We start from the raw sequence: 23,852 nt of genomic DNA on the forward strand, positions 1-23,852 counted from the left end.
AGCCAGAGCAAATAACAATTATTTGTGAAGAATTAACAAAGGGATTGGATTTGGGGTAGCAAATTACTAAAGAAGTAACAAAGTTTGTTTATATACCTTCTCAGCCCTGAATTCCCTGTCTCACATGATAAGAATGCCTTTTTCTTTGGTACTGGGAGGCTTCCTTTCATGGGAAATTTATTTCCTCCTTTGAGGGTGGGGGGCAAAGGAGGGCCAGAGTGTCCATCTTTCCCTGGCTGTTTTTTTTTCTTTTTCTTTTTGTGACAGAGACAGAGATAGGGACAGACAGACAGGAAAGGAGAGAGACCAGAAGCATCAGTTCTTTGCTACAGTGCCTTAGTTGTTCATTGATTGCTTTTTCATATATGCCTTGACTAGAGGGTTACAGCAGAGTGAGTGACCCCTTGCTCAAGCCAGTGACCTTGGGCTCAAGCTGGTGAGCCTTGCTCAAACCAGATGAGTCCATGTTCAAGCTGGTGACCTTAGGGTTTTGAACCTGGGTCCTCTGAGTCCCAGTCTGACACTCTATCCACTGCACCACCGCCTGCTCAGGTCTGGCTGTTTCTTAACTGACTTTAATTCAAAACAATCAATACAGTATGCCAAAGTGGCATATTTTGGGGTGGCCTTCCCTGAATCTCATCATTAGTCTTGCAAAATAAACTAATCTTTGATGACTAAATTGGTTTTGTTTGCTCAGTTGAATTTTTTTTCTTTTTATAATGCAAGTGCCTGACAAGCTTTAATTGCCAAGGTGTCCACTTCAAACATCTTTTTTTTTTCCATTGATTTGAGAGAAAGGAAGGGAGAGAGAGAAAGAGAGAATCATCAACTCTTTTTTCCACTTAGTTGTGTACCCAGTGATTGCTTCTCATGTGTGTTCTGACTGGGGCTTGAACCAATGACCTTGGGTTCAAGCCGGAGCCCTACGGATCAAGACAGTGATCCTAAGGGGCTGGGATTGAACCTGCAACATTGGTGGTCCTGGACTATACTCTATCAACCACCAGGGTGAAGATGGCTATCTTGGAAAAACACATTGCCAGTCATAAAACATAAGAGCCAGACCTTCTACCCCCACTGAGCCTCCGTGGTTTTAAAGATCTTGGTTGGTTTTGATAACTGACCATTGAGCTGCTTGTTTTTCTCTTTCCATGTTTTAAATTCCTGCTCTAATTTTTTTTTTTTTTTTAGAAAGAATGGCAAGAATCTTATTTATTTATTTATTTATTTATTTATTTATTTATTTTGTGGCAGAGACAGAGTCAGAGAGAGGGACAGATAGGGACAGACAGACAGGAAGGGAGAGAGATGAAAAGCATCAATTTTTCGTTGCGGCTCCTTAGTTGTTCATTGATTGGTTTCTCATATGTGCCTTGACTGGGGGGCTACAGCAGACCGAGTGACCCCTTGCTCAAGCCAGAGACCTTGGGCTCAAGCTGGTGAGCCTTGCTCAAACCAGATGAGCCCGCACTCAATCTGGTGACCTCAGGGTCTCGAACCTGGGTCCTCCACATCCCAGTCGATGCTCTATCCACTGCGCCACTGCCTGGTCAGGCAGAATGGTAAGAATTTTAATGAGTAATGCTTTACAGGTCAGCAAGATTATTTTCCATGATCTTTTTCTTCTTCTTCTTCTTGTTCTTCTTCCTTCTTCCTTCTTCTTTCTTCTTTCTTTCTTTCTTTCTTTCTTTCTTTCTTTCTTTCTTTCTTTCTTTCTTTCTTCTTTCTTCTTTTTTTTTCTTTGAGAGAGCTAGAGAGAGACGGAACATTGAGCTGTTCCTAGAGGTGTCCTGACCAGGGATCAAACCGGCAACCTCTGTGCTTCTGGCCAATGTTCCAACCAACTGAATTATCGGCCAGGGCTTAATATTTTTTATTTGATTGATTTTTGGAGAGAAAGAGAGGAGAAGGGAAACATTCAATTGTTGTTTCACTTAGTTGTGCATTCCTCGGTTGCTTCCCATATGTGCCCTGACTGGGGATCGAACACACAACCTTGCCATTTCAGGATGACGCTTGACCGAGTAACCAGCCAGGGCTCTTTTTATCTTCTTAAATGAAATGAAGTCAACAGATTTCACTGTGGTTTAGACAGGTGTTTCAAGGTGTTAGAACTGAATTTTTAAATCATAGTTTCCCTTTCTAAAAATTTTATTTTGTATTGGTTTCAGGTGTGCAGCTTAGTGGTTAGACAATAATATACTTTATATAGTGTTCCCCTAAATATTTCCAGTGCCCCAACTGGGATCATATTTAGTTATCACAATATTATTCACTCTATTTCCTATTCCTTACTTATATCCCCATGACTATTTTATAACTACCAATTTGTGCTTCTTAGTCCCTTCACCTCCATCACCAAGTCCCTCAACTCCCCTCCACTCTGGCAGCCACCAGTTCTCTGTCTCTGTGAGTCTGTTTAATTTTATTTATTTTGTTCTTTAGATTCCACATATAAGTGAAATTGTATGTTGTTTGTCTTTCTCTGTCTGACTTAATTTCACTGAGCATAATACCCCTTAGGTCCATCCATGCTGCTGCAAATGGCAGTCTCCATGGAGCCTGACCTGAGCCCTGAGCTTGGCCAGGAGGCCCACAGGCTTGTGCTCCAGCCTCGGAACCCCTTTCTCTTTCATGAGGCCCAATGGGAGCCTGACCAGGCAGGGGTGCAGTGGATAGAGCATCAGACTGTGTTGTAGAGGTCCCAGGTTCAAAAGCCTGAGGTCACTGGCTTGAGTGCGGGCTCACCAACTTGAGCGAGGGGTCACTGGCTTGAGTGTGGAATCATAGACATGACCCCATGGTCACTGGCTTGAGCACAGGGTCACTCACTCTGCTGTAGCCCTCTGGGTCAGGGCACATATGAGAAAACAATCAATGAACAACTAAGGTGCTGCAATGAAGAATTGATGCTTCTCATCTCTCTCCCTTCCTTCTGTCTGTTCCTATCTGTCCCTCTCTCTGTCTCTGTTACACACATGCACAGAAAAAGAGGCCCGGTGGGACTCCCAGCTGGCCCAGAAGCTGTGTAGCAGCTGTAGGAGCATCTCTGCTAGGATGGGTGATGCCCACTCTCTTGCACACTGCTATCTGCAGTAAACACGCTGCGCACCCTCTACTTGTCTCTAGCCTCGCTCTGCCCCTGGAAGTGGGGTCTCCCCATTTCTGAGCAGACAGAGAATCTTCCAAATCACACAGCAGAATGAGCAGCACTCCGTCCTCCCCAGTGTTTACATTCTTCAGCTGCCCGGTGCTAAGTTTCAGGTGCATAGACTGGCCACTGCCTGTCCCAACCCAGGCAGGAAGTTTCTGGGCTCCTTTGCATAATATAAACCCCATGACTCCCCTGTGGCATTTTCCTGAGTGTTCTGATAGCTCCTGTTTCTCTCTCCCAAACCTTTTCTAGCCACAGTTTAGGCTAGATTGGTCAGTGAATACTCCTAATCTCTGCTTCTGGAAACTTCCAGGGTTAGATGGTTAGATCTCGTTACCCATCCTCCTGAACCCTGCAAAGCCCTTTGGTCATATTAAACAATGAAGGCTTGCCTCTGGGAATTTCCTTGAGTAAGCCCTTTACAGACACTGGCCATGGGTGCATACATGTGCCTGAGAGAGGGAAAGGGCAGAGGCACCACTACTCCCTAGTCTTCTACCCACCCACTCCCATTCCTGACCCAGGGGCCTCCCCCAGCCTACTCCTGGGTCTCCTCAGAATCCTTACTGTTGTGAGAATTCTAGGCTTCATGGCCTCATGACTACACCAAGTGAAACAAGAAGTTCTAGAATGCGCGGTCGTGGATCTGGGTTGGAGAGAGCTAGTGGGCACAGAACCAAGGGCTCAGGCTGCATACAGCCTCAGGTTCGGGGCCTGCTGGCTGTGGCTGGAGGGGCCGCACTTCGTGTCCCAGCATGGTCGTGGAGATCTACATGGACCTGCTGTCAGCATCCTGCCGCTCCGTCTACATCTTCGCCAGGAAGAACAGCATCCCCTTTGATTTCCAGTTTGTGGACCTGCTGAAAGGTTGGTACCCACTGCTTCCCGGACAGGCCTGGTTCTGGGAGTAGGCACAGCACAAGACTGGAGTGTCTCTGAAAAGTAGAGATGGAGACCAGGGAGACTGACTTTCCCCAAACTCCACAGGGGAAGAAAGGGTTCCCAAGGGAAATGTAGGCTGTGTGCCTGTCCAGCCTACATTTGTCAGTCTCCACTAATTCTGCCCCGCTCTGATGAACAGGCTCTTAGAGGGTAAAGTAGGAGAAAGAGCTGCGAAGGAGCCCCCGAGCTCTCACCCAGTGCCCTCGCCTTCTCTTTGTGGAAGTCTAGAATCCTGTTATCTGCAGCACCAGCAGAGGTTGGCAAAGGCATCTGATCATCTTGCATCTAAGAATCCAGATGCTGCTTTTGTCCACACAGGGTGACACAGACCCTGATGAGACTCAGGGTACCAGTCTCCAATACTCCCCACTCCAAGCACAAAGGGGATTCTAAAAGCTCTACTTGCAGAAGCCTCTAGAACATCGATTTTCTTTTTTTTTTTCTTTTTGTATTTTTCTGAAGCTGGAAACGGGGAGAGACAGTCAGACAGACTCCCGCATGCACCCGACTGGGATCCACCCAGCAGGCCCACCAGGGGCAATGCTCTGCCCACCAGGGGGCGATGCTCTGCCCCTTCGGGGCGTCGCTCTGCCGCGACCAGAGCCACTCCAGCACCTGGGGCAGAGGCCAAGGAGCCATCCCCAGCGCCTGGGCCATCTTTGCTCCAATGGAGCCTTAGCTGCGGGAGGGGAAGAGAGAGACAGAGAGGAAGGAGGGGGTGGGGGTGGAGAAGCAGATGGGCGCTTCTCCTATGTGCCCTGCCCGGGAATTGAACCTGGGTCCCCCGCACGCCAGGCCGACGCTCTACCGCTGAGCCAACCGGCCAGGGCCTAGAACATCGATTTTCAACTGATGTGCCAGGCACATTGGTGTGCCACAAGAATTTTTTTTAAATATTTTTAAATTTTTATTTATTTATTTATGTATGTATGTATTTTTTACAGAGACAGAGAGTGAGTCAGAGAGAGGGATAGACAGGGACAGAGAGAGATGAAAAGCATCAATCATTAGTTTTTCATTGTGTGTTGCAATACCTTAGTTGTTCATTGATTGCTTTCTCATATGTGCCTTGACCGCAGGCCTTCAGCAGACCGAGTAACCCCTTGTTGGAACCAGTGACCTTGGGTTTAAGCTGGTAGGCTTCTACTCAAACCAGATGAGCCTGCGCTCAAGCTGGCGACCTCGGGGTCTCGAACCTGGGTCCTCTGCATCCCAATCCGACGCTCTATCCACTGCACCACCGCCTGGTCAGGCTGTGTGCCACAAGAATTTTTTTTTTTAAATTTTTCTGAAGCTGGAAACGGGGAGGCAGTCAGACAGACTCCCGCATGCGCCCGACAGGGATCCACCTGGCACACCCACCAGGGGGCGATGCTCTACCCATCCGGGGCGTCGCTCTGTCGCGACCAGAGCCACTCTAGCGCCTGGGGCAGAGGCCAAGGAGCCATCCCCAGCGCCCGGGCCATCTTTTGCTCCAATGGAGCTTCAGCTGCGGGAGGGAAAGAGAGAGACAAAGAGGAAGGAGAGAGGGAGGGGTGGAGAAGCAGATGGGCGCTTCTCCTGTGTGCCCTGGCCGGGAATCGAACCCGGGACTTCCTCACGCCAGGCTGATGATCTACCACTGAGCCAACCGGCCAGGGCCACCACAAGAATTTTTTTTTTTTTTTAATAAATTTTTATTAATGGTAATGGGATGACATTAATAAATCAGGGTACATATATTCAAAGAAAACATGTCTAGGTTATTTTGTCATCAAATTATGTTGCAAACCCCTCGCCCAAAGTCAGATTGTCCTCCGTCACCCTCCATCTAGTTCTCTGTGCCCCTCCCCCTCCCCCTAACTCTCTCCCTCCCTCCCTCCCATGTCCTCCCTCCCCCCCCACCCTTGGTAACCACCACACTCTTGTCCATGTCTCTTAGTCTCATTTTTATGTTCCACCAATGTATGGAATCAACCACAAGAATTTTTAAAACATGCAATCCCTGACTATTTAGTCAGAAGCACCAACTCCTTTCCCTTAGACTTTCAAATTTAAAAAATGACCAAAAAAAAAAAAAAATGACAACAGCCAACACAACAATAACTGTCCAGTGTGAATGAATCAAAATAATATCTATTTTTTGGTCAAATCAGCAAAAATATTTTTTAGTGTGCTGCAAATTTTTAGTAATTAGTTTATGTGTGCCATGAGATTAAAAAAAAGGTTGGAAATTGCTGCTTTGGAACATAGAGGAGGATGCACAGGAGCTCCAGAAATGAACACGGTGTCAGGGGAGCCCCAGAAATGTTTCTTATGAAAGACAAATGGTCAAAAAAGAGTTAAAACTTCCGTTTTTAAAAAAATCAACACTGAGCCCTGGCCGGTTGGCTCAGTGGTAGAGCGTTGGCCTGGTGTGCGGAAGTCCTGGGTTCGATTCCCGGCCAGGGCACACAGGAGAAGCGCCCATTTGCTTCTCCACCCCTCCCCCTCTCCTTCCTCTCTGTCTCTCTCTTCCCCTCCCGCAGCCAAGGCTCCATTGGAGCAAAGATGGCCCAGGTGCTGAGGATGGCTCTGTGGCCTCTGCCTCAGGCGCTAGAGTGGCTCTGGTCGCAACAGAGCGACGCCCTGGATGGGCAGAGCATCGCCTCCTGGCGGGCATGCCGGGTGGATCCCGGTCAGGCGCATGCGGGAGTCGGTCTGATTGCCTCCCCGTTTCCAGCTTCAGAAAAATACAAAATACAAAAAAAAAAACAAAAAACAAAAAAACTAACACTGGGTTGATTGCATGTGGAAGGCTCTTTTTTGAATTCCAGCTGTATGCTAGGTTGCTAGGTTTGGGGTTGTGAGATACAGGTTGTGGTTTCAGCCTCTGAGTTGAGAGTGGATTGGCAGCCTCCAGTTTCTGTGAGCCAAAGGATTGACCTGGTCTTGCAGAGCCTGGGATAGGGGTAGGAGTCATCATCCTGTCCTTTTTTTTTTTTTTTAATTTTTAATTAAGTTTAGAGAGAGAGAGGAAGGGGTGGGGAGAGAGAGAAACATTGATTTATTGTTCCACTTATTTATGCATTCATTGGTTGATTCTTATATGTGTCCTGACCGGGGATCAAACCTGCAACCTTAGCCTATTGGGATTATGCTCTAACCGATGGAGCTACCTGGCCAGTCATGATCTGGTCTCTGTTCTGCCACTGCAGTTGTCCTCTGACCTGGGGCAAGCCACGATGTCCTCTGGGCCTTAGTTTCCTCTTTTTTTTAAAATGTTGATTTTAGAGAGATAAAGAGAGGAAGGGAGAGAGAGAAAATCATTCATTTGTTGTTCCATTCACTGGTTGTTTCCTGTATGTGCCCTGACTGGGTATTGAAGCTACAGCTAACCAGCCAGTGCCTTTTTGACCAAATGGAAAGAAGGGTATTTCTGTCTCTGTGATGCCTGGTTCTGTCTTCCCTAGGGTGCCAGCAGCCTCAGACCTTCCCTGTCCCATTCAGGTCACCACCACAGCAAGGAATACATTGAGATCAACCCACTGAGGACACTGCCCAGCCTCAAAGATGGAAAATTTATCTTATCTGAAAGGTAAGGACCCTCACCTCCCCAGGACCCTTCAACCATCTGTCCCTGCTCCTCCTGGGAGATTAATTTAGAGCTGACCTGCTAGTGGTTAATTACTTATTTTTCTATGGAAAATTTCACACATACACTAATGTGGACAGAATATAACTAATGAGGAGTGTAATGGCCCCCATGCACCCATCAGCCAGCTCCAGCAGTTCTCGGCTCAGGGGCCCATTATGCATCATCTGTACCCAACTCTATTTCCCTGCCTCCTGGCCACCCCATCATTTCATTCATAAAGTAAGGAACTTCTAAGAAATAGTGCTCTTAAAAAATAATAATAACACCACCACAATACCGTGATGATACCTAATAAAATTACCACTACTTCCTGGATTTCATCCAATATCCAGTTCGCATTCAAAAGCCTGATTAGCTCATAAATATTTCCTTTGCAGTTTGTGTATTTGAATCAGAATACAGATAAAGGGCAAGTATTACAACTAGTTGACCTGTCTCTTAAACCTCTTCTAATCTACAGCCCCCTCCATACCTCACCTTTTTTTTTTCCTCTTGTGACAGAGACAAAGAGAGGGACAGAGGGACAGACAGACAGGAAGAGAAAGAGATGAGAAGCACCAGCTCTTTGCTGCGGCACCCCAGTTGTTCATTGACTGCTATCCCACATGTGCCCTGACCAGGGGGCTACAGCAGACTGAGTGATGCCCCCCTCAAGCTGGCGACCTCAGGGTCTCAAACCCAGGTCTTCCACGTCCCAGTCCGTTGCTCCACCCACTGCGCCACCACTTGGTTTGGCTCCATACCCCACCTTTATCTTTGCATTTTTGTTATGGTTGAGGAAACCAGGTCCTTTGTCCTGTGGAGTTTCCACAGTATGAATTTTTTTTTAAATTTTTTTTTTTTTTTACAGGGACAGAGAGTGAGTCAGAGAGAGGGATAGATAGGGACAGACAGACAGGAACGGAGAGAGATGAGAAGCATCAATCATCAGTTTTGTTGAGACACCTTAGTTGTTCATTGATTGCTTTCTCATATGTGCCATGACCGACGGGCTTCAGCAGACTGAGTAACCCCTCACTCGAGCCAGTGACCTTAGGTCCATGCTAGTGAGCTTTTTGCTCAAACCAGATGAGCCCGCGCTCAAGCTGGCTATCCTGGGGTCTCGAACCTGGGTCCTTCCGCATCCCAGTCTGACGCTCTATCCACTGCGCCACCGCCTGGTCAGGCCACAGTATGAATTTTGCTGATTGCATTCTCATGGTGTCATGGAACATACTTTTCTGTCCCTTCATTTTCAATAACTTGGAGTTGGATCTAGAGTTTTGGTGAGATTTAGGGTTGATTGACTTTCAGACGGCTTTACAGGTCATCTCATAAGTATATCTCCCAACTTGACCTCAGACTAGGGCCTGGTACTTTCTTAAGACTGCTATAACAAAGTATCACCAACTCCCACTCACTCTGCAGGTCTCTCCTCCTGCCCTCCCTGACTAGTAGACTGATGGCCTTTCCTGGAACCTTTGGGCTTATTCTTCCCCTGGAAGAAAGTCCCTAGAACCCACCTGTGGCTGGAAGCCCTGCATTGGGTCCAGGACATGCTGAGGTGGTGGTAGGTGTGGCAGAATTTGGGAAAGCAAGAGCAGTGCTCTGACCTGCCCTTTCTACAGTGTGCCCATCCTCTTCTACCTGTGCCGCAAGTACAGCACACCCTCCCACTGGTACCCGCCAGATCTGCACATGCGCGCCCGCGTAGACGAGTACCTGTCCTGGCAGCACACAGCCATTCAGCTTCCCATGAGCAAGATACTCTGGATCAAGGTGAGTGGGTCACAGCTGGGGCTGACTGCTGGTGAGCTTGAGCAAGTATCCTTCCATCTCTGAGCCTCATTTCCTCAGCTCCCTTCCCTGCCTGCCTTACAGAGCTGTTAGGAGTGTGGAGTGAACCACTGGGTATGAAAGAACCTCAGAAAGTCAAGGGAAGGACACCTGGGAGGGGCTCACTTCACTCATGCCAGGAAAGGAGTCAAGAAGTTTCATTCTAAACAAGAAAATATCAAGGTTGAGCCCTGGTGGGTAGGACAGTTGGTTAGAGCATCATCCCAATATACCAAGGTTACTAGTTTAATCAGGACACATACAAGAATGAACCAATGTATGCATAAATAAGGGGAGCAACAAGTTGATGTTTCTCTCTCTCCCTTCCTCTTTCTCTAAAATCAACAAAGAAATAAAAAATTTGAAAAGAAAAAGAAAATATCAGTCTAACAGGCCATAGAGACCCACCTATTTGAAGATGACAAATACAATTATATGCCACTTAACAATAAATTTGTCATTGGATGGTTTTTTTGTTGTGCGAACATCATAGAGTGTACTTAAACCTAGATGGTGTAGCCTACTACACACTTAGGCTATATGGTATGGCCTATTGCTCCAAGGCTACAAACCTGTATAGCATATTAGTACATGAAATAACCAATATTAGATCAATCACAAGAGAAATGATGCAGCTAAGAGATATGATAAACACAAGATGTATGAGGCTATTGTTGGCATAACAATGCATACTGTTTTATAGCAAAAATTTTTTTAAATGAGAGGAGGGGAGATAGAGAGACAGACTCCCTCATGCACCCTGACCAGGGTCCACCTGGCAACCCCTGTCTGGGGTTGATGCTTGAATCAACTGAGCTATCCTCAGCGCCTGAGGTTGATGCTTGGACCAACTGAGCTATCTTAAGTGCCTGGAGCCAACGCTTGAACCAATTGAGCCACTGGCTGCGAGAGGGGGAAAGAAAGAGAAGGGGGAGAAAGAGGGGAAGAGAAGCAGATGGTTGCTTTTCATGTGTGTCCTGACCAAGGATCAAACCTGGGATCTCTGCACCCCTGGCTGACACTATCCACTGAGCCAACTGGCCAGGGCCAGCAAATTTGTTTTATAAGTAGAAAGAATACACTCTAAAAAATGATAAAAGGACAGTATAGTAAATACCTAAACCAGAAAGATAGTCATTTATTTTCATTATCAAGTATATATTATATACTGTACATAATTATATGTACAACTAGCAGCACAATAGGTTTGTTTATACCAGCATCACCACAAATGTGAGTAATATGTTGTGCTACATTATGGCATCTACAAGATCACTAGGCAATAGGAATTTTTCAACTCCATTATAATCTTATGGGATCACTGTTGTATATGTGGTCCATCGTGGTATGTAACTGAAACAAGTACATGTGCCCATACCTCTTATCCTATACTTATGACAGACATCACTAATCAATTACAGAATTCTTTCCTACTGGCATCTCAAAATTCTTCTGAACAATGGCCCCAGATAACTTCTACCAACCAGAACTGCTTAAAGAGGCAAAACCACTTTACATTCTTAGTTCTGCCCAACACCTCTCTAGCAGAATAGGGTTCTGAGGGCTTGAGGCACTGAGCTGCAGCCTCCTCTTCCCTCCTTTCTCCAACCCTGGCCAGCTGCTGATCCCGATGATCACAGGTGAGCAGGTTTCAGCTGAGAAGACAGACCAGATACTAGAAGAGGCAAATAAAAATGTGAAGCTCTTTGAGGAGAAGTTTCTGCAGGACCGGATGTTTATCACTGGGGATAACATATCACTGGCTGACCTGGTGGCTGTGGTGGAGATGATACAGGTGTGGAGTTTGGTGGTGGGGAGACAGAAACCAGGCAGAGGTGGGATTCTTTGTGACCAATGGGGTCATCAATTATGGATAGGCTGGTGAAGCGGGAGACATGGAGGCTGTGGAAGCCAAGTCTGTGTGGCTAGACTTGATCTGGGGAACAAAGGAAACACAGAAAGTTTTGAACCAGGGAGAATCACTATCATCCGTGCTTCATGATTCATTAGTGTGGTAAGGGGTGGAGGGCAAGCCAGCACTTCTTGGTAAGTCAGCCAGGATCGTGGATGCATCTGCCTCCTGATGGAATCTCCAGATGGTGTCCAGCAGCTTCCAAAGTGTGCTTCTGGCTGCAGTGCCTCTTTATCAGAGCTCCAGATAGCTTTACAGAGCTGCTCCCCTGGCTTTGGGCCTGAGGGGCATCTACTGTGCATTTGGAGCATATATGGATGTGGGACATTTGTGTAGCTTCTTCATGCCAGGGAGGGTGGCCAGTTCTAACCAACTGGTGTTCAGGATGGCCAGTTTAGCCCCTGCCTGGTGTCTTGCAAGGCCAGCATAATGTCTGGTCAGCTGGGAAATGGCCACTTTGATCCTTGGTTAGTGTGCAGTGCAGATTAGCACCAGGGAAAAACATTCCACAGTTTCTGTCCCAAGTGGTATAACCCCTACGTTTCACCCCACCCCTTACATTTCTCACACCCCACCCTCTTATGGGGCCTCCCAGACATCTTGGGTGCATGTTTCTTAGGCTGCCTGCTGGGTCTCCCATTCTAGTCCCTTTGCTTGACGACAGAGGAGGAGGTTCAAAATAGGGGAAAATAAAGGATTCCTCCCACTGCATCTGGGGACAAGGGGTTTCTCTGGAAGAAGGCAGAGTCCATGAGAGGCTTCACACTGGAAAAGTACATCCACGTGGGCCAGGGCTCACCTAGAGAGAGATTCAGGAGCCTTGGAGCAAGGCCAGTAACCAAGAAACCTGGGGAATTCTGGATCTTCCATCCTTGACCCCACATCTGTTACAGAGCCCGTGACTTCTGGTCTAGGCCTCAGAGATCAGCTGGGAGGAGACCCAAGGGAGGCTGATCACCAGGTTGACCATATCTTCCACTCTGTCTATTCACAGCCTCTGGGGGGCAACTACAATGTCTTCCTTAGCAGCTCCAAGCTGGCCGAATGGCGCATGAGGGTGGAGCTAGCCATTGGCTCTAACCTCTTCTGGGAGGCCCATGACCGGCTGATGAAGTTGGCAGAGTGGGACTGTTCGACATTGGATCCATCGGTCAAGGAGAGGATATGCGAGTTGTTGCAGAAGTTCAAGTAGAAGCAGTCCATCTTGCAGGGCCTCTCTGGCTCAGCTCTCTGAACCTCCTTCCTTGGGAGAGATGCAGAAAACAAGTTTCTTTATCTAATAAAGAACTGGAACAACCACCACAGCTGGTGAACTTGCAACAATTGGTGTGAGTGTAGGGTCTGATGTGGGAGTGCTAGTAGTGGGTCATCCCAGCTTCCAAAAGAATTTAAAAAATAAAGGTTAAATATAATTAAGCTGTCAATAATAATAGTTTACACCTTCAGTACTGCACTATCAATAATGTATAGAATAATGAGACAGAAGATCATCAGGGAAATAGAAGACTCGAACAACACTATAAACCAATTGGATCATATATATATATGATATATATATATGATATATATATATATCATATATATATATAAAACACTCCACTCAAGAACAGCAGAATAAATATTCAAGTACATATGAAATATTCTCCATGATAGGCCATATCTTAGGCCAGGGGTCAAACCCAGGGCATCCATATGCTGGGCCGATATTCTACCACTGAGCCAGCTCGCCAGGGTCCTGTTTCTCCATCTTTAAAAAGGTGAGGAGAGCCCTGACCAGTTAGCTCAGTTAGTTAAAGCATTGTTCAGAGACACCTGTGACTTTGATCCCTGGTCAGGGCACAGATGACAAGCAACCAATAAATGCACAACTAAGTGAAACAACAAATGGATGCTTCTCTCTCTTCCTTCCTCTCTCTGTCTTTCTAAAAAGCAATCAATAATAATAATAATAATAATAATAAAAGCTTGAATAGTCAGTAGATGAGGGGCTTCTAATTTGGCCTCCTTCACCATGCCTTAAAATAAATAAATTAACTAATAAAATGATGAGAGATCCAGCAATCTCATACCTGGGTATATAATCAAAGGAAATAAAAATAGAATATCCAAAAACTTTCTGGGTGTGTATTCATTCCATGCCATAATTTCCTCATCTGTAAACGAGAGATGATAGGAAGTTCTCATACATGCTAATGGATGAAACTTGAAGCCATTAATCTAAATTCAATCAGCTAGTCACAAAGGACTGGGACTGGAGGCTTTCAGCACGACTTTGGGGGTGGGTGGAGGGGTGCCCATCCCATCACCACCCCCCTCTGGCTGGGCACTGAGCCCCCGGCTCCAGACCCTCAGACAGGCTTCTTGGGCAATAGTAATTGGACCAAAGTGCAGGCGTCTGGAGCTGCCCAATGGGGAACGGCCTTCAGGGGGCGTGGCTTCACTGCCAAATTGGGTTGCGCGTCCAGGTGCTGGATTTGCGGGTTCTCTTGGCTGGCGAGTTTGCTCCCCCTGACCCCGCCATGGGCCAGGAGCTCTTCCTGGACTTGCTGTCCCAGCCCTGCCGCGCCGTCTACATCTTCGCTAAGAAGAACGGCATCCCCTTCGAGCTGCGCACCGTGGAACTGCTCAAAGGTAGGTGGGCAGGGCGGGGTTTCGGGAACCTAGAAGACAGGGAGGAACGGAGAGGCCAAACATCGCTTAGGGGGACCCCTTCGTGCACCACCTCCTTCCAAAGGCCATTGCCGAAAAAGGTGAGCCATCAGGGGGATCTGAGATTCTGGTAATCCCTCCAACTCTGCTTGCTCCCACAGAATAGAGGGCAGGGCTCATCTGAGGCCAGATAAGGGGTGAGGGGCATGAGGAAAGAAGGAGAGACCTGGTGAAGAAAGGGGTGGGTGCACCTGGACATAGGGGAAAGGGAACCTCTGGAAAAGGGGAGGAGAGAAGGAGAAGGTTAAGGTGGCCAAGTGTAGAAACTGGGACAAAGTCCAATCTCTTCTTTCTTGTCTCCAACTGCTGAAATTTAGCAACAGCAGGCTCTGTCCCAGGGCCCCAACTTTCCAGCCCTGCTATCTGCACTTCCCAGATCTGCATTGGAGTCCCCTTTAATCCTTTCCTCCTCTTCCTCCTCAGGCTTTGCCTTTATTTTCCTTGTGCTCTGTTCCTCTTATTCCTGATTGGGAGGGGCACTCTACGGAGTATACTGGGAGCAGGAGGAAGGTTGTGGGGGCTTGATTAACCCAACACTCTGAGCAGGAGGATTTGTTACTTTGGCAGGCTTCCAAGGCCCCAAGGACACAACTGGCAGACCGAGTCCTGGTATTTGGGTGTAGGACCCACATATGGCTTGGGGGGAAAGTAGGGTGACTCTCCTTGGCTGAGCCTTCCACCCAGGGCTTCACCATGCTATTGTGCCTTTGCACTGGACTGTCTTTCTACCTGAGTCGTCAACTTTCCAGCCTCCTTTGTGGACTGCCACGTGTCCTGCCCAGGGGTTTCCTCTGCAGAGTGTGGTACAGTAGAGAGGACATGAAGACAAGGGATGTCCCAGCCAGATTTTCGAATAGAGAGGTGCAGAGGGAGATGGGTTTCACCGGGAGAGGAGGGAAGGTGTCTCTGGTGACAGAACAGTTTGGAAGGAAGGAGAGGGAGGGTTAAGGCAATTATGTATGGCTTTGAGGAGCTCCCCTAATCCCAGGGTCATGGGCATCCACTGAAGGCAGTTGAGGAGGGTGGTGGTGAGACGAAGCGCCATTCAGAAGCTTGTGTCGGCCCTGGCCGGTTGGCTCAGCGGTAGAGCGTCAGCCTGGCGTGCGGGAGACCCGGGTTCAATTCCCGGCCAGGGCACATAGGAGAAGCACCCATTTGCTTCTCCACCCCCGCCCCCTCCTTCCTCTCTGTCTCTCTCTTCCCCTTCCGCAGCCAAGGCTCCATTGGAGCAAAGATGGCCCGGGTGCTGGGGATGGTTCCTTGGCCTCTGCCCCAGGCGCTAGAGTGGCTCTGGTCACGGCAGAGCGACGCCCCGGAGGGGCAGAGCATCGCCCCCTGGTGGGCAGAGCGTCGCCCCTGGTGGGCGTGCCGGGTGGATCCCGGTCGGGCGCATGTGGGAGTCTGTCTGACTGTCTCTCCCCATTTCCAGCTTCAGAAAAATACAAAAAAGAAAAAAAAGAAAAAAAAGAAGCTTGTGTCTTGGTGCATCTGCAGGAGCAGAATAAACTTAGGCAGAAACCAGGATCCTGTGGGGAGTGCGTAATGGGACACTGGGCTATAACCAGAATGCTACTGTTCCAGCTCCAGCAGAGCCTAAAGGCAGGCCAGTTCTGTGTCCCCAGTGCCCAAGGCAAGGTGACCTCAAGACAACACAGAGGGGCCAGTAGAAGCTGGTTGCAGTTAAATCGGTATCAGGAAAAGGCTACGTCTCCGTGTTTGGGACTATACATAGGGCTTTGTAGGAAGTCAGAGTTCAGCCATCCTGCACATGAAGCTTGGGACACCTGAAATGTGAGCTCATGAAACTGATGATGATGCAGAGATGGTGGGTGAGGTGTGTATGAAGGCCTGGCTGTAGCACCATGCCCTGCAGCTTGAGCTGTGCAGCAGAGGGGTATGCTGTGGGGGGAGGCTATGCCCCCTGGGACTTGCCAAGGGATGACCAGGCTTATTCTGCACCACCTGGCAGAGCAACTTTCTGCTTTTCCAATAGCGGCCCCCACTGGCCTTTGCCATGCAGGAAACCAGCTGGGGCATGGGAAAGAGCTGTGAAATTGCGGCTGGGGCATTGCTATATAGGGCCCAGTGTTTTCCTTCCACCACCACAATGATGTGCTCTCTGCAGGCCAGCACCTCAGCAATGCCTTTGCCCAGATAAACCCCCTAAAGAAGGTGCCTGTCTTGAAGGATGGAGACTTCACCTTGACAGAGAGGTAATTGGGGCCCTGGGCTGCTACCCAACCTTACTAGAACTGTCTTGTCCTAACCCTCTACTTTATAGACAAAAAACTAAAGTCCTTGGAGGTGAAGGGCCCTTTGTGCATCATCCCACAGAGTCAGGGCTGGAACCCTGGCCCCCACCTGTTTGCTGGACCAGCCACAGGGATGGCTGGAGAATCAAGTGTGTATTTTACTTCTGGACCAATCCTGTGGTTGTTGGTGAGAGTACCCCAGAGCAGGGGTACAGGGCAGGGGATAGCAGCATCCCTGCCGATAAGAGCTGCTCCCTGGCCAACTTGTGTTGAGATGGCCCTGAGGTGTCTGGGCTATACAATGGCTTCATGTCCCAGTTACATCTTCCAAACATGTGGACATTTCACATCACTACCAATCCCAAGAAGTGGAAACCTCTTTGGGATAGGCCAAACCTTTTCCTGGTTCTGCCCCTTTTGTCCCCTAAGTTATCCCTACCACAAGAAGGAGAACCCAGAGCTTTGGAACTCATCTCTAGAATCTGGAGATGGATGCACCCTTCAGACATTCTGCCAGTGTCATTTTTCCTTCTTGTGGCCCCTCTTGTCCTGAGTCCTTGTGTTGCCTAGATTGAGTACCCACAGTTATCTGTCAGGGGCAGTGTGCAATATCTGTATTTCTCTATCTCTCCTCTCCCTCTTGGGAGGGCTGTGGCTCCCAGGGATCTGCCTCCCTCCTCAGAGGTGGCTTGAATAATTAGTTGGGAGCAAAAGGAGCTCCAGAGTATCTTGCACAGTCAGGTGAGTTTGTTAAGCTGTGGTGTGGGGGCAGGACTCCTAATGGGAAGATGGCCAATGGCAATACAGAGGTTTCCTACTGTTTGGGCTTGGGTGCCCAACTTTTGGGTACCCTAAGTTCCTGAAAGCCTTCCTGTGGCCCCAAATTCACACATCCTCCCTGCCCTTCTCAGTGCATCCCTGTCCCAACACGTGGCAGTCCACATAACCCAGGAGAGCTCCAGGGGCCTTGTCTGTTCTGTTGTTCTGTGATCCTGCAGCAGCTCCGGTATTTCCTACAGGAGCAAAGAGGGATGAGGCCCTGGCCGGTTGGCTCAGCGGTAGAGCGTCGGCCTAGCGTGCGGAGGACCCGGGTTCGATTCCCGGCCAGGGCACACAGGAGAAGCGCCCATTTGCTTCTCCATCCCTCTGCCGCGCCTTCCTCTCTGTCTCTCTCTTCCCCTCCCGCAGCCAAGGCTCCACTGGAGCAAAGATGGCCCAGGCGCTGGGGTTGGCTCTGTGGCCTCTGCCTCAGGCGCTAGAGTGGCTCTGGTCACAACATGGCGATGCCCAGGATGGGCAGAGCATCGCCCCCTGGTGGGCAGAGCGTCGCCCCTGGTGGGCGTGCCGGGTGGATCCCGGTCGGGCGCATGCGGGAGTCTGTCTGACTATCTCTCCCTGTTTCCAGCTTCAGAAAAATGCAAAAAAAAAAAAAAAAAAAAAGAGGGATGAGAAAGAACAAAAGGGGTGACAGGAAAGCCTTTCTGAATAATCAGGCCATCGAGGCTGTTGTGAATGCCAGATAATGACAGCAGACTGGACAGAACTAAGTTTCTTTAAGGCCCAGCTTTGATGCCATCTCCTCCGGGAAGCTCTCTCCAGCAATCCCATCAGAAACTGACAGAGCACACAGCAGGACACTCTGCTGTGGGATTTTGCCTGGTGGTAGGATGAGCTTGGGTGTTAGCCTCAGAAAGACTCTCAGCTCTGTTGCCACTAAAAGCTGTGTGCCCAGGGCAAGTGCCTTCACTGTTCAAAGCCTGGCTTCCTTGTCTGGAAAGTGAGGCAGATACCTTGGCACACTGTCAGGAAGATTAAAGAGGGGACTCTATGTAAATCCCCTAACACAGGGCCCTTCCCTCACCCATAATGTCCTCCCTTCCCCTGTAGTGTGGCAATCCTACTCTACCTAACACACAAGTATAAGGTCCCTGACCACTGGTACCCACAGGACCTGCAGGCTCGTGCCCGTGTGGATGAGTACCTGGCATGGCAGCACACAACCCTGCGGCGAAACTGCCTCCGGGCCCTGTGGCATAAGGTGAGGCCCAGAGAGGGGGGTAGTGAGGGCATTACCCCCAAAGAGGCTCAGGTACCATCTCATTCTTCTTTCCAGTTTGGATAGTTTCTATTGACCCGACTTTGATTTCACTAATTCTTTCTTCTGTTGTGCTTAGTTTGTTGTTAAGCCCATCCAATACATTCTTTATTTGAGATACATAGTTTTTCATTTTTTTAAATTTCATTTGGTTTTTTCTTTTTAGAGTTTCCATTGCTCTGCTGAAATTCACCATCTGCTCACTTGTTTGGGCCATCTTCTAAATTCTTTTTTTTTTTTTTTACAGAGACAGAGAGAGTCAGAGAGAGGGATAGACAGAGACAGACAGACAGGAACGGAGAGAGATGAGAAGCATCAATCATCAGTTTTTCGTTGCAACGCCTTAGTTGTTCATTGATTGCTTTCTCATATGTGCCTTGACCATGGGGCTACAGCAGACCGAGTAACCCCTTGCTCGAGCCATCGACCTTGGGTCCAAACTGGTGAGCTTTGCTCAAACCAGATGAGCCCGTGCTCAAGCTGGCGACCTTGGGATCTTGAACCTGGGTCTTCCGCATCCCAGTCTGACGCTCTATCCACTGCGCCACTGCCTGGTCAGGCTCTTCTAAATTCTTAAACACATTTATAATAGTTATTTAAGTCTTTGCCAGCTAATTTCAACACCTGGGTTCTCTGTGGGTGTGTTTCTATTAGTTCTTTTTTACCTGTTTGATTATGGGTCACATTTTCCCCTTTCTCTGTATATTTTTATAATTTATTTTAATTTATAATTATATGCCAGATATTATGTATTAGAGTAGAGATGTTGAAGTACATAATAAGTACTCCTAGAATTCAGGAAGCCTGAGTGGAGGTTAATCTCAATCTCCTACAGCTAATCAGGAGTTGGGCTGGGTTGCAGCTTGTTTTAGTTTATCTCTGGTTTTAGGTATCTTCAGGATGAGATCAGATTCCATGATTGCGGCCCTGGCCGGTTGGCTCAGCGGTAGAGCGTCGGCCTGGCGTGCGGGGGACCTGGGTTCGATTCCCGGCCAGGGCACATAGGAGAAGCACCCACTTGCTTCTCTACCCCCTCCTCCCCTCCTTCCTCTCTGTCTCTCTCTTCCCCTCCCGCAGCCGAGGCTCCATTGGAGCAAAGATGGCCCGGGCGCTGGGGATGGCTCCTTGGCCTCTGCCCCAGGCGCTAGAGTGGCTCTGGTCGTGGCAGAGCAACGCCCCGGAGGGGCAGAGCATCGCCCCCTGGTGGGCAGAGCTTCGCCCCTGGTGGGCGTGCCGGGTGGATCCTGGTTGGGCGCATGTGGGAGTCTGTCTGACTGTCTCTCCCCGTTTCCAGCTTCAGAAAAAAAAAAAATACAGATTCCATGATTGCTCCAGTAGGGATTTCAAATCTAAGTACCAACTACAATGATGGCATCTCTCTACTTTTCAGTCCTACCCTCAATTACCCACATGGCTTCTTAGTTAGAAAAATCCTATGCCAATAGCAAGTTTGAATCCTGCCTGCTTAGTCCCCAGCGATAAAAGTGGTTTATCTAGGAAGGGCTCATGACCCTTTGGAATTTAGTTCATTTAGTTCAGTGCTACATAATGGAAGAATAAGGTGAGTCACATATGTAGTTTTAAAATTTTCTAGTAGAGGCCCTGGCCGGTTGGCTCAGCGGTAGAGCGTCGGCCTAGCGTGCGGAGGACCCGGGTTTGATTCCTGGCCAGGGCACACAGGAGAAGCGCCCATGTGCTTCTCCACCCCTCCGCCGCGCTTTCCTCTCTGTCTCTCTCTTCCCCTCCCGCAGCCAAGGCTCCATTGGAGCAAAGATGGCCCGGGCGCTGGGGATGGCTCTGTGGCCTCTTCCTCAGGCGCTAGAGTGGCTCTGGTCGCAACATGGCGACGCCCAGGATGGGCAGAGCATCGCCCCCTGGTGGGCAGAGCGTCGCCCCTGGTGGGCGTGCTGGGTGGATCCCGGTCGGGCGCATGCGGGAGTCTGTCTGACTGTCTCTCCCTGTTTCCAGCTTCAGAAAAGTAAAAAAAAAAAAAAAATTTTCTAGTAGAGACATTTAAAAAATAAAAAGAGCCTGACCTGCGATGGCACAGTGGATACGTTGTTGACCTGGAATGCTGAAGTCACTGGTTCGAAATCCTGGGCTTGTCTGGTCGAGGCACATACGAGAAGCAACTACTATAAGTTGATGCTTCCCATTCCCCCCTTTCTCTTTCTCCTTTCTAAAAATAATAAATAAGAGCTTAAAAAAAGATAAAAAGAAACAGGTGAAATGAATATATTTTACTTATAGGCACATGAAAAGATGCTCAGCATTTTACCAGTTATCAAGGAAATGAAAATTAGAACTACAATGAGATGCTACTTCATAACCATTAGGATGGCATGTGTGTGTATATCCATATATATATGAAAATAATAAGTGTTGGTGAGGATGTGAGGAATTTGGAACTCTTCTGCACTGTCTATAGAAATGTAAAATGATGCAGTTGTGGAAAACAATATGGCAGATCCTCAAAAAAAAAAATTAAAAGTTCATGCCTGACTTGCGGTGGTGCATGCAGTGGATAAGGTGTCAACCTGGAATACTGAGGTTGCCAGTTTGAAAACATTCGCTTGCCTGGTCAAGGCACATACTTGAGAAGCAACTGCTGTAAGTTGATGCTTTGCGCTCCTACCCCCTTTCTCTCTTTCAAATCAATAACAAACAAACAAACAAACAAACAAACAAAAAACCAGCCCTAGTTGATTGGCTCAGTGGATAGAGCCTTGGCTCGGAGTATGGATGTCCCAGGTTTGATTCCCAGTCAGGGCACACAAAAGAAGCGACCATCTGCTTCTCTCCCTCTCCCTCTTGTCTCTCTCTTCCCCTCCCGTAGCCAGTGGCTAGATTGGTTCAGGCATCAGCCCTCGGCGCTGAGGATAGCTTGGTTGGTCCAAGTGCATCAGCTTCAGGTGCTTAAAATAGCTTGGTTGATTCGAGCATTGGCCCCAGACAGAGGGTGCCAGGTGGATCCCGGTCTGGGTACATGCAGGAGTCTGTCTCACACTATCTTCCCTCCTCTTACTTAAAAAAAAAAAATGATATTGACACAGAGCCTGTGCACCCTTCTTGAAGGAGCAACTTCTCCCCACATCAGCCTTAGATGTTGAACAGGTAGCAATGGCGACCCCATGTGGCCAGCTCCCTTTACTTTAAAAAGAAGCTGGAAATCTGAACTTTGATGTGAAATATCTCCATTTTAAAATGTCAACAGCTGATCCATTATTTTTAAAAACTCTGTAGCCAAAGGAATGTCATCCCAGCACTAGCCTCCAGGCTGCCATTATGTGACCCCTGATCCTACCACGTTGTATGGTATGAGCCAGGGTTTGTGTATAGCCCTAGTCCTGTTTACCTTTCCTGAATCCTGAATCACAGGCTCCCCCAAGCAACTTTACTGCTGTCAAAATTAAACTCAGCATGAAGCCCCCTCCCATGCTTCTTATTCAGTCTGTCTCCCTGATAGCTGTCAAGCCTGAGGCTGCTGATGGCTTCCCCCTAAAACACCCTCCTCCCTAAATCCTGGACACCTTTCTCCCTTGACTCTCCTCCTTATACCCTCATAGTGTACTGGGTCAGAAGACGTTGGTTCTACACTTGGCTGGTGTTTTCTTGGCTGTGCCATCTCTGGAAACTGTCCCTTTCTGGGCCTATCTTATTATATACAATATGAGTCGTGTCCAGTTATCCCTATATGATAGATGAGGAAATTGAGGCTCAAGGGGTTTATGGATTTTGCTCTCGGTCACGCAGTTTATAAGTGACAGACTGGAAACGTTAAAAGCCCGTTGTCTTAATTACATATACTGTAAGAGGGACTGATTTTTTTGTGAGGAGGAGATTATAAATTAGATAGTTTCTAAGCTATCCCCCTTCCCTCTACCAAAGTTTGGGTTTCCTTTGAGTCATTCTTAAAGGGGTTTGAGTCCTTCAGAAGCCTCTGAGGCTCAGCCAGTCAGAGCTCATGGAAGCAAGAGTAGTTCAGAAAAAGGGTCCTTTGGAAATTTCCCTGCAATCCTACTCAGGACTTGGAAGAAAGATGTATGGAACCAGGAAGCAGCTCAAAGGCTGGGGGGTGGAGGTGCTTGCCTTCTTGCCCCCAACGCTGGACATGAAACCATGCTGAAGCCACTTTCCTGCCCACCTACTAGACAATGTTCCTTGTTTTCCTGGGCGAGGCAGTATCTCCTGAAATGCTGGCAGCCACACTGGCAGAATTGGATGTGACCCTGCAGATACTTGAAGATAAGTTCCTTCAGAACAAGGCCTTTCTCGTGGGGCCCCACATTTCCCTGGCTGACCTGGTGGCCATCACGGAGCTGATGCATGTGAGTGCTGTGGGCAGGGTGGGCCCACAAAGCAGGGTGGGTTGCTGAAATCCTGCTCATGCTGCCCCTTGTGGCCATGGGACTGTGCTTATTTGTGGTAACTTCTTCTGGATCTATGTGGTCCTCAAACCATGCAGATGCTGTTGTCATCCATCCTCCCCTATCTTGTCCTGTTCTCTTTTCCTTACAGCCCGTGGGTGCTGGCTGCCAAATCTTTGAAGGCCGACCCAAGCTGGCTGCATGGCGCCAGCGTGTGGAGGCAGCAGTGGGAGCAGACCTCTTCCAGGAGGCCCATGAGATCATCCTGAAGGCCAAGAACTTTTCACTTGCAGACCCTTCTGTAAAGCAGAAGGTGATGCCTAAGGTGCGGGCTATGATCCATTGAAGCTTCACCCGTGCTCTGCCCGTGGCAGTTCACAAAGCACCTTCATTGCAATGTCTCATGGGAGGCAGACCCAGAGTGCAGGAGTGACTTGCCCAGGTCCCATTGCTCCTCAGGCCAGATCCCTACCCCTGCCCAATCTTCCACAGCTGCCTGGAAGCCATGCTGAGAAGGGCACACCCAGACCTTGTCTCCTTTATTCATTACATTTAGTTTGTTTTTGTGAAATAAATCTGGGCTTAGCCTGAACCTCTACTTCTAAATCTGTTGTGTGATTTATTTGACCTTCCTTCTGCCCTGGCCTTGGTCTTGGTCTCTATCCAAAAGATAACCCCCTTCTCTAGGTTCTATCGGTTAGTTTCCCCCTAATGATTGCCAAAGGAGACATTAACAACAGTTCTCTAGCCTTCTGATTCTTGGAGAAAGTGATTTATGAGACAGCATAGGGGTCAGAAGGCATCCCCCAGTTGGCTGGGCTGGCCTTCCAAGACATGCCCCCTTGGCACCAAATACTCTAAGTCATGAGTCCTGCATCTGTTCTGGGGAATTGGTGAGAGGAAGGGAAAATCCGAACAGCAGCCCTCTTGGTTGTTACCTGTTCAAAGTTCGTGTTCCTGATGTTTTGAAGGCCAAAACTCAAAATG

General features: G+C 48.5%; 1 protein-coding gene across 4 annotated transcripts; it reads left to right on the forward strand.

Moving 5' to 3' along the window:
- Positions 1–3,507: 3,507 nt before the first annotated feature.
- Positions 3,508–23,471, forward strand: LOC136325507 (glutathione S-transferase theta-1-like). 4 transcript variants are annotated; one of them, XM_066260002.1, is made up of 8 exons: positions 3,798–4,024; positions 7,568–7,655; positions 9,323–9,473; positions 13,908–14,073; positions 16,277–16,364; positions 18,291–18,441; positions 22,650–22,826; positions 23,017–23,471. In XM_066260002.1, exons 1-8 carry the CDS (start codon positions 3,913–3,915, stop codon positions 23,209–23,211), a joined length of 1,128 nt encoding a protein of 375 aa, XP_066116099.1. In that variant the 5' UTR covers positions 3,798–3,912; the 3' UTR covers positions 23,212–23,471. The 4 variants fall into 4 exon arrangements, with proteins under 4 accessions (XP_066116102.1, XP_066116099.1, XP_066116100.1 ...); XM_066260005.1 differs by lacking the exons at positions 13,908–14,073; positions 16,277–16,364; positions 18,291–18,441; positions 22,650–22,826; positions 23,017–23,471 and adding exons at positions 11,149–11,325; positions 12,437–12,734 and having other exon boundaries at positions 3,508–4,024; XM_066260003.1 differs by lacking the exons at positions 3,798–4,024; positions 7,568–7,655; positions 9,323–9,473; positions 16,277–16,364; positions 18,291–18,441 and having other exon boundaries at positions 13,916–14,073.
- The last annotated feature ends 381 nt before the right edge of the window (positions 23,472–23,852 follow it).

Source organism: Saccopteryx bilineata, chromosome 2 (genome assembly GCF_036850765.1).
Source record: "Saccopteryx bilineata isolate mSacBil1 chromosome 2, mSacBil1_pri_phased_curated, whole genome shotgun sequence".
In the NCBI taxonomy this organism is placed as follows: Eukaryota; Metazoa; Chordata; class Mammalia; order Chiroptera; family Emballonuridae; genus Saccopteryx; species Saccopteryx bilineata.